Below are 9493 nucleotides of genomic sequence, written 5' to 3' on the forward strand. Positions count from 1 at the left end.
CTTGAAATAATCCTGCTTTGAGGTAAATTAGGCACACAGAGAGCTTGATTCACTCAAAGTCACAAATTGAAGAGGGATGTGAACCAGATATCACTTGCCACAGTAAATTTGGCATAAATGATGTCACAGGAAATTGAAATGTCAGGCAAACCATTTTATATTGCCTAATTCTTACCGCATCATACATCACAATGATCCCAGTCTTACATTTAGGTTTCCATGCTGATATTATCAGGAACTTCCTTCCATGCATGTCTGCTCAGCACACATTATTTATAAAAGTATGTTAGCTATCTTGCCATCCTTCTCATTAAAACAGGGACTTAGTCAGTTAACAACACTCCCCATTATTATTGCAGACCCCCCCCCAACAGTTTGTTCAGTTTGTTTTTATAGCAGAAGATTAAATCTAGACCATGGAATTATCTCGCCTTTGGTTCCCCTCTACTGATGGAGAAGAGCCAATTCAAAAGCTGAGAGTTGACAGATTCATTATACCAGCTTTTATGTTTGTGTTCTTCCACGAATGCATAATCATCACTACATCTGTGTGTGTGTGTGTGTGTGTGTGTGTGTGTGTGTGAGAGAGAGAGAGAGAGAGAGAGAGAGAGAGAGAGAGAGAGAAGGACATGCTCCACATTTTGGGAATATAATTTAACAATACATTAATATTTTTGCCCTTAATTTCTTTCCAAGAATTTAATTCCCCATAGTAATATCTAGCAATATTTAGCAAAAAAAAAAAAAAAAAAAAACCCACCAGAGGATATGCACTAACTTTACTTACGTTGATTACATCTCTAGCATGTACAATAAAAATAACCAAACTTTCTGGAAACATCTGAGTCCAATAACCCCCTCCCCTCCCTCCCACCTGGCAGCTCCTCTGTTCTAATTGAATTGTGTACAGGTAGGTGATGGTGTTTCTCAGTCTACTAATGCCAGTCAGGCATTATATATCATTTCATTTGCGTCAGAGCTCAGATTCCTGCCTGGTTAAGCTATCAAAGCTATGTCATTTGACTTAAAAACATCATTTCCAACACTAAAAACGAAGCCTTGGTATATAATTTCAATAGGCTCAAGGAATATACTTCAGTCTTTTCCCCATAAGCAGGAGAAATAGCTGCTCCGGGTATAGATAGTTCTTGACTTACAACCACAACTGAGTTGAAAATTTCAGTTGCTAAACAAGACAGTTTGACAAACTGTCATAAGTCACTTTTTACAGTGCCATTGTAACATCAAATGGTCACTAAATGAATTGTTGTAAGTCAAGGACTACCTGTGTGACTTCTAACTGATAATCAGTTGTTTCTTAACTATTTATCTTCTGAGTTCAATGTCAACCAATTGATATGTTCCTGAATGTAGAATCTGTTGAAATTAAAGTACAACATTAAATGAGCTATGCATTATAATGCCATCCTGAATATTTCCTGTTGTATTCCTTGATGGTGCTGCTACAGAGGAGCCCCCAATTGCTTAAGAAAGAAATGTTCCTTAAATATGCAATTGTCCCAGAAACATAGAAAATTGACAGCAAAAAAAGACCTACTGGTACATCAAGTCTGCCCTTTGAGGGTTTTTTTGTTTTGTTTTGTTTTGTTTTCAATTTATTATTTTAATATTTTATTTATTTTTATGTATTATTGCAACAACGGCCCCAACCATTCTCTTTTCTTATGAAGCCAAGTTGAGGGGAGGTTTTGTGACTCTGAGAGGAGAGCCGTTCATACTTTGTTCCTCCAAAAGAAGGAATTGTATTTCCAAATAAATTATGCAGAGGGAATGCACGTAATGACTCAAACCCTTTTATTAGAATGAAGTTAAGTCTTTAAGGTTTTGTGGAGGTAAAAACATGATGAAAATGATATGTTAAGAAGAGTAAAAGATTCTGGTGATATCATTCAGAAAAGATATGTGAGCATCATCCCTATGCATATTACTTCTTCCTGTCCCCACTAACATAAAAGGCAGTACTGTTATTATTTACCCAGGGCAGAAAAAGGTTCATTTAATCTAAGGATTAGGCTGTCTTCCTCTCCAGACCTATCTATTTGGAAGGCCTACAAATTGGGGAAAAGAGATATTTTATCAAGGTATTTATCTCACCCTGCACTTCTGAAATGAAGGATATCTTTGTCTTCTTATCATTGGTTGGAGCCCAGCTTGGCACATAAGGAAGTGGATTTCCCTGCCTACCAATACAAGGATTGATAAATTTTTGTTCATTTTCTTCTTCTAAGTTTAATGGAGTTACAGCATCTATATGTCTAGTCACATCAGGGAAACTTGAAGCTTATTCTGTGATTATGTGAGAAAGAAAGAAAGAAAGAAAGAAAGAAAGAAAGAAAGAAAGAAAGAAAGAAAGAAAGAAAGAAAGAAAGAAAGAAAGCTTTTTAGTATAGGAAATCTAAACTCTGCAATACAATTTTTAAAAGAGTGGTTAGGTTAGTCTGTTGCAATACAATTAAGATAATATTTTCTGATTCTTATAAAGCCTAATTTTATAGATTGGAAATAAAACTTCGATGGGTTTTGTTTAGTTGGTTTAATCATTTGCATGCCACCTCTATCCAATATTCAAAGAAATACTGGGTGACTCATAGCATAATAAAAACAAATGAAAGGACAATGGAGCAATAACAAATAAAACAATATTCTAAGAATTGCAAAAGCATTACATCACATTATAAAAACACATATAGGCTGTTACACAGCAATGAGCCAGCATGGAAATCAGAAGTTGGCTCAAATCACTCTTTTCCCCCCAAACATTCAACAAAGGAGTTGATGTCAGTTTGCAAGCTGCTCCATAGTGAGAGGACATTGTCTAAAAAGGCCTGTTTTCAAATCCCTACCCACTGACACCCTTGGAAGGGGATATCTACAACATGCCCCTTTGGCCAGTTCCTACTTCATGAGCAGATTCTAATTACTTACTTTTTAATTAATAAATTTAGAAACCATCTGACCCCAAACAGTTTTGGGCATTTAGAGCAGAGGGTCTTGAATATAACCTGGACCTCAGTAATAAAGCAGTTTCTTGAATTCACCCAGAAACAAACCAGGAGCCAGTGCAGGCACTAAAAGCATTGGAATTACCATAGCTTTCATCTGTCAGCAGGTGGGCAGCAATATTTTGCACCAGGTATATCCAGGAGCAGCCCTATATAGACAACTGTAGTAGTCTAGGTGAGTGGTTGCTAAACATTTTAGTCTCAGGATCCCTTTACATTCTTAAAATTGATTGAGGACTTCAAGGAAGCTTGATTCCTATGTGTTATATCGATCAATATTTACTGTATTGGAAATTTAAACAAAGACATGTTTAAATATTTCTTTCAGAGGTGGGTTTCAGCAGGTTCTGACCAGTTCTGGAGAACCAGTAGCGGAAATTTTAAATAGTTTGGAGAACCGGTAAATACCACCTCTGATTGGCCCCGCTCGCATCTATTCTCTACCTCAGTCCCAGCTGATCGGGAGGAAATGGGGATTTTGCAATAACCTTCACCTGGAATGGGGTGGGAATGGAGATTTTACAGTATCCTTCCCCTGCCACGCCCACCAAGCCATGCCACACCTACCAAGCCACGCCCACAGAACCAGTAGTAAAAAAATTTGAATCTCACCACTGATTTCTTTATTTGACTTTGCAGATCCCTTGGAAAGGTCTTGGGGTCCCAAGACCACCCTTTGAGAACTGCTTGTTGAGATGATAAAGGCTTGAGTTTCTGTTCAGTTTAATTGCTTATCCTGCAGTCTATTTTTTATGTTCCTTGTTCAATAACAGCCATTTTAAACTTGGTGATGCTGTATATTGGAATATAAAAAATGCTGATTTTTCTATTTTGTCATTTCTTTTGTATATATATATATATATTATTAAAACTTTTCAACAAGAATGTAAAAAACTAGCTCAAACATAAAGGAAGGAAGAAGAAAAAAAAGAAATCAGAGAAAAAGCAGAAAGTGCAAGAAAAGAAAAAATAGAAAATAAACAAAATGATCTTAAGTCGCTTCTGATATTCTTCAGAGCAGTTACAAGTACAAATACATTTTAACCACTCTCTCCAAAGTTGTATCACATTCTTCTTTCTATAATCCGGCCTGTCTATAATTGTCAAAACCATAAATCACAAATTCATTTTTTATTCTCGGGTGAGATTTCCTGTTCTATTTTATGCAAGAGCTGTTTAAAATGAATGCAAGCATATAACTACTTCCTTGTTAACTTATGTGTGCTTTTAATACAGTGCATGAAGTATGTTCTCTCTACCGACAAAAACTTACATTTAACAAAAGAGAAGCATGATTGGAGAATGACATTAACCATAATTAATGAATTGAATTGAATTGAAATAAATGAAATGTTATTCTCATTCTAGACTGATTCCACATAATTTACGGGGCAATTGTGGCCTTTAGTCAATGTTGTATATCCTGATCTAGGCAGATTGGTTTTGCCTTCATAATGTAATTTTTGGTTTGTTTGTTTTATACCTCTGATCTAGGAATCAACGGTGGTGCCTGCTTACATACAGTTCTACAGTGAAAGGGAATTGCAGGCTCATATATGCCTTTGATTAGATTAAGAACCAAGTCCAAAAACCATTTGGGAACCATTTAGAGAGCAACTAATCTAACTCGGAGCAAAAATGCTTCTTTCAAAAAGACTTCAGCAAAATCTAATTTTATCTGATATTTAAAACAAATCATGAGAAACAATTCCATTTTAATAGATAGATAGATAGATAGATAGATAGATAGATAGATAGATAGATAGGCAGGCAGGCAGGCAGGCAGGCAGGCAGGCAGACTGTTATTGTCACTTTTCTGTGCATACAATGGCACACGTTAAAGTGAAATTCAGATGCCTGCTCTCAAAAGAAATATATATATATATACACCCATACATACACACATATTGTATATATACATACACACTGTCTGTCTGTCTGTCTGTCTGTCTGTCTGTCTGTCTGTCTGTCTATCTATCTATCTATCTATCTATCTATCTATCTATCTATCTATCTCAGTCCATTTTGAATACATGTGCTCAAAAACACATGTATTAGAAATATTAGTCCCAACTCGCATATTCTGGGGTGTATCAATGTGAAAATCCAATTGCACAAAGGAGTATTAAAGCCTAAAAGGCCCAGTTTGTCTACTAAACGCTGAGGGGTGATTGTATTAAAAGCCAAACTAAAATCAACAAACGGCATTCACACATGGGAATTTCTTTCCTCTTAAATGCGCCAAGCTCAGATGGAGAACAACAGAGGAAATAGCATCCTCTGTGGAGCGTTTCACCTGGTAAGCAAACTGAAGCGAGTCAAACGCTGGAGGGAGGCTGGATAGATTAAAATACTTTCATCAGACTTTCGAAACGTTTCACCATGACAGATGTAAGTGCAGCCGGAAGATAATCAGAGTGTGAAGGAGGGGAAAGACAGATGAATCAATAATACTGTTTTATCCCTCGTTTTTCAGGTTGATGGTGGCAATTTGAAGCTCATCCGAGGGGTGGACATAAGAGGACAGAGTGCGGCCTATGCCTGTGAAGGATGCTGAAGAAAAGTAGCCTGATTGTCTGGGGCCTGGTGCTTTTTGTGGCCTGGAACGCCCTGATCCTTTTCTTCCTGTGGACTCGGCCACAATCTTTATCGGACCATAGCCGCTTAACTGAAGAGGTGATCCGACTGGCCCAGGATGCCGAGGTAGAATTAGAGCGCCAAAAGGAGCTTCTACATCAGATTTATCGCTATAGTTCACTTTGGAACAAACGGAAGGCCAAAAACCTCCACCTGTCGGGTGCAGTGTCGGTCCAGCCTTCCACAGCTGCGTCCTTGCCCCATCACAATCAGATATCACCCGATGCCATTTTGCCTGTGGTGGTGATTGCCTGTGACCGCAGCACAGTCCGCCGTTGTCTAGATAAACTATTGCATTACCGTCCCTCAAAGGAGCGATTCCCCATCATTGTAAGCCAGGACTGTGGACATGAGGAAACCGCTAAAGTCATTGCCTCCTATGGAGATTCTATCATGCACATCAAGCAGCCCAATTTAAGTGACATCCCTGTGCCTACCGACCATCGCAAGTTTCAGGGATACTACAAAATTGCTCGACACTATCGCTGGGCCTTGAGCCAAGTTTTCCGGACTTTCAAATACCAAGCAGCCATTGTAGTGGAAGACGACTTGGAAGTAGCTCCCGATTTCTTTGAATATTTTCAAGCGAGTTTCCCACTTCTACTGGCTGACCCAACTCTTTGGTGTATCTCTGCCTGGAACGATAACGGCAAGGAGCAGATGGTAGACGTTGCCCATCCCGAGCTTCTCTATCGTACTGATTTTTTCCCTGGTCTGGGCTGGCTTCTGCTCTCTGACTTGTGGGACGAGCTGGAACCCAAGTGGCCCAAGGCTTTCTGGGACGACTGGATGCGACAGCCTGAACAGCGGCAGGGCCGTTCGTGCATCAGGCCTGAAGTGTCACGCACAATGACTTTTGGCCGTAAAGGTGTGAGCCACGGTCAGTTCTTTGACCAATATCTGAAGTTCATCAAGCTCAATGACCGTTTTGTGCCTTTCACCCAGATGGACCTTTCTTACCTCAAGAAGAATAACTATGAACACTCATTCTTGGCCCAGGTCTATGATGCCCCTCAACTGCGTGTCGAAGAATTACAGGGGAACCAGCGCCGGGAGTTAGGTACTGTCCGAGTGCAGTACACCACTCGTGACTCTTTCAAGGCCTTTGCAAAAGCCTTGGGTGTTATGGATGACCTCAAATCAGGAGTGCCCCGTGCTGGGTATCAGGGCATTGTCAGCTTCCTTTACCGAGGCCGCCGTGTTTACCTGGCTCCTCCTCCTGACTGGACAGGCTATGACCCCAGCTGGAGTTAGCAGCTGATGATTTTTGAGCATGTTGGACCCCATCAGGGAAAAGGGTGCTTGGGTAGGGGTGGGGTGGGGGGCAAAACTCTGTATTTTCTTCTCCTGTGTGGCATTCAAGGTGCATTCCAGGAATGAGGATTGTTTTGTGCACTTAATTTGGGGGAGGAGTTAATGGCAGGAGGGATGGGTTACGGGGTGGCGGGCGGTATTCCAAAGCCCCAACATCATAGATGAGAAGGAGCGTTCTGGGTTCTCTGTTCTCTCCCCAGTGCCCGCCTGCTTTCTTGACATTGCTGCCTGTCCACTGATTAGATCCTTGGTGGCTTGTCCAAATTGGTGCATGTTGAGGTCAAAGTGAATGCTAAACCAAAGCAGTGACCCATTGAAGTTTTCCCGGTTTCGTTGAGATACAGCAGGCCAGAGCAACTTGTGATCTCATGAGGCAGATGTAACTCCTCAGTCAAATAGCGTGTTTGGCCACAGACTTCATACATATCTTTAAATTCTAGCCAAGCAAAATGGGGAGGCTTGTTAAGTTGCCGAGAAACTATGACTCAAAACCGGCACACTGCTTTCAACTTGATAGGTCACAGGTAAGCTGTAGGGAGAACATAAAAAGCTTTTCTCTCAGTTCTTGGCTGCTGCTTCACGTCTCACCTGGGCACCTGTAAGGTTTGGAAAGCAGGAAGCTCTTTTGGATGATCATTGAACCCTCAAAAGGACCATCTTTATTGACCATATTGGCCATTTTTATGTTGATCTCTTAGATATCCTAATCCTTTAACCCTATTGAATGGGACAGTGGAGATACAATGTGCACAACGACAAACTTAATATGATTGTCACTCAGATGAGATGGAAAGGAAGGTCAGAGCCTCTTTTATTGCTTTTATTTGGGCACTAGGATAGAGTAGTCACAGAGCGTGAACACGTGCTACCCTTTTTATAGCTCCATGCTGGGACTTGTTAACTTTAGCTTAAATGAAGTTTTGGATGGAGGTGGGCATTTTTCTTCTCATCCTCTTCCCTGGTATTGAGATACATGAAGGTCTTGACTTTGCAGCCTCCTAGCCGGTGCCTGCTGTCAAATGGTCCTTTCTCTAAGCCACAACGGGAAATGATGGGCTGCAAGTGGGCCATTAAATTTGAAAGTGGCGCCTGGGGAGGAAGGCCCAAAGCTAGCTCTTTATGACGCATCAAGGAGCAGTCGGACCTTTCAGCCTCCCCTTGTAATCTGAAATGATGGAGGCTTCCGGTATATCTATTTAAGGGAAGCTGACCAATGGCTTGAGGTCGGTGCCATGTTCTCTTCCCAGGTTTATGAGGAGAACTTGCCCAAGGCTGCCTTAATTTCCCTGGTGTAGGAACTCCATCCAGATCTACGGCAGAGTGTGCTGGTGGCTCTGTTGCATTTCTTTTAATTACTGGGTTTTTTTTTTCCTGAATGGCCATATTGGAATTGGTCATTGCTACATATTTAGAACACTGTGGGCAGTAAAATAGAATGGAGGAAGGAGACTCCTTGAGGCATCGGAGCATCTCATGAAAGGACTTCTCCAAACAAGGAGTCCAGCCTTATTCAGTGGGGCAGAGTCCAATCTTCCCTATTCTTGCCTTTGGGAGTTGCCACTGAGCTGCTCCAGATGCCACTTTATGAGGCAGGCATGAGGAAGCGACTTCAGACCTCCTTTGGCCAAAATTTAGACCACACCAAAGGGTATTGCGTTGTTTGAATGCTTATTACTTTTTCTCTCTTTTATGCGTAAGACCACCTCCGTGATGAACGGAGGAAGGAAGATTGTGTTTTGGCATTCCACTTCAGCGAGGGGAGGTTTTCCCTTTATATATCTGCTCCTCTGGTTGGTGCAAGTGGGCAGGTAGGAGATGGTGCCTTGGGGAGACTGCTTTGAATGGTTTGATGCATCTGCTTACGTCCTGAGATTTTTCTTTTGGGGAAAAAAAGAAACGAATGCTGCAGAGGAAGAGGCTCTCTAAAAATAAAAATAAAAAAAAGACCGACTGTGATCTGCATCTGGAATGTTGATAATTTGGACATGTTCATACGTTGATTTCACTTTAATTCTCTGCAAGAGACTACCATTTAACGATTTTCCAGGTCAGGCTTCTCTTTGAAAAGAAATGTGTAAAGTAGGGCAGAAATGTGTATAGAACATGAGTGGAAATGTCTCCAGGGAGAGCAAAGATCTTTTGGCATGATGTTACTCACCTTTAACAACGTCCTGGATAGACATGCGGAAATGATCACTCAAGTCATCTGTTGACAATATGGTCCCCATCAGAACTGTTGTACTCTATCTTATCTGGATGCGGAGGGTGTGTGAGGAGGAGAGAGAGGGTTGTAATGGAAAATCATTTTTTTTTTTTTTTGGCAGGTTATTTAATCTCTAACTTTCAAGATTTGCTGGATCCTGGCTGAAGAATTGCCATTTTTAAAACTAGAAACAGCAAGAGAGCTGTTCTTACTTTTAGTATTATGTTCTGGGACTCAGCCTCGATGTCTCAGTTTGCAAGTTATATTGCCATCTCCTTTCAGTAGAAGGCAGCTACTGAATTTACAGAGGAAGGGA

The 9493-nt window shown here is 40.8% G+C and overlaps 1 protein-coding gene across 5 annotated transcripts in view; it reads left to right on the top strand.

Annotated features, from left to right (window-relative positions):
* MGAT1 (alpha-1,3-mannosyl-glycoprotein 2-beta-N-acetylglucosaminyltransferase) overlaps positions 1–6943 on the top strand; it is a 40681-nt gene extending 33738 nt beyond the window's left edge. For all 5 annotated transcript variants that reach the window (XM_070936706.1, XM_070936707.1, XM_070936709.1 and 2 more), the window contains one exon: positions 5500–6943. In XM_070936706.1, the coding sequence (XP_070792807.1) occupies positions 5574–6914 (1341 nt within the window). In that variant the 5' untranslated portion in view covers positions 5500–5573 and the 3' untranslated portion in view covers positions 6915–6943. The remainder of the gene's footprint in view (positions 1–5499) is intronic.
* The last annotated feature ends 2550 nt before the right edge of the window (positions 6944–9493 follow it).

The sequence above is a fragment of the Pituophis catenifer genome, unplaced genomic scaffold (genome assembly GCF_029215685.1).
Source record: "Pituophis catenifer annectens isolate HBS135680 unplaced genomic scaffold, rPitCat1.0.hap2 SCAF_2, whole genome shotgun sequence".
Lineage (NCBI taxonomy): Eukaryota > Metazoa > Chordata > Lepidosauria > Squamata > Colubridae > Pituophis > Pituophis catenifer.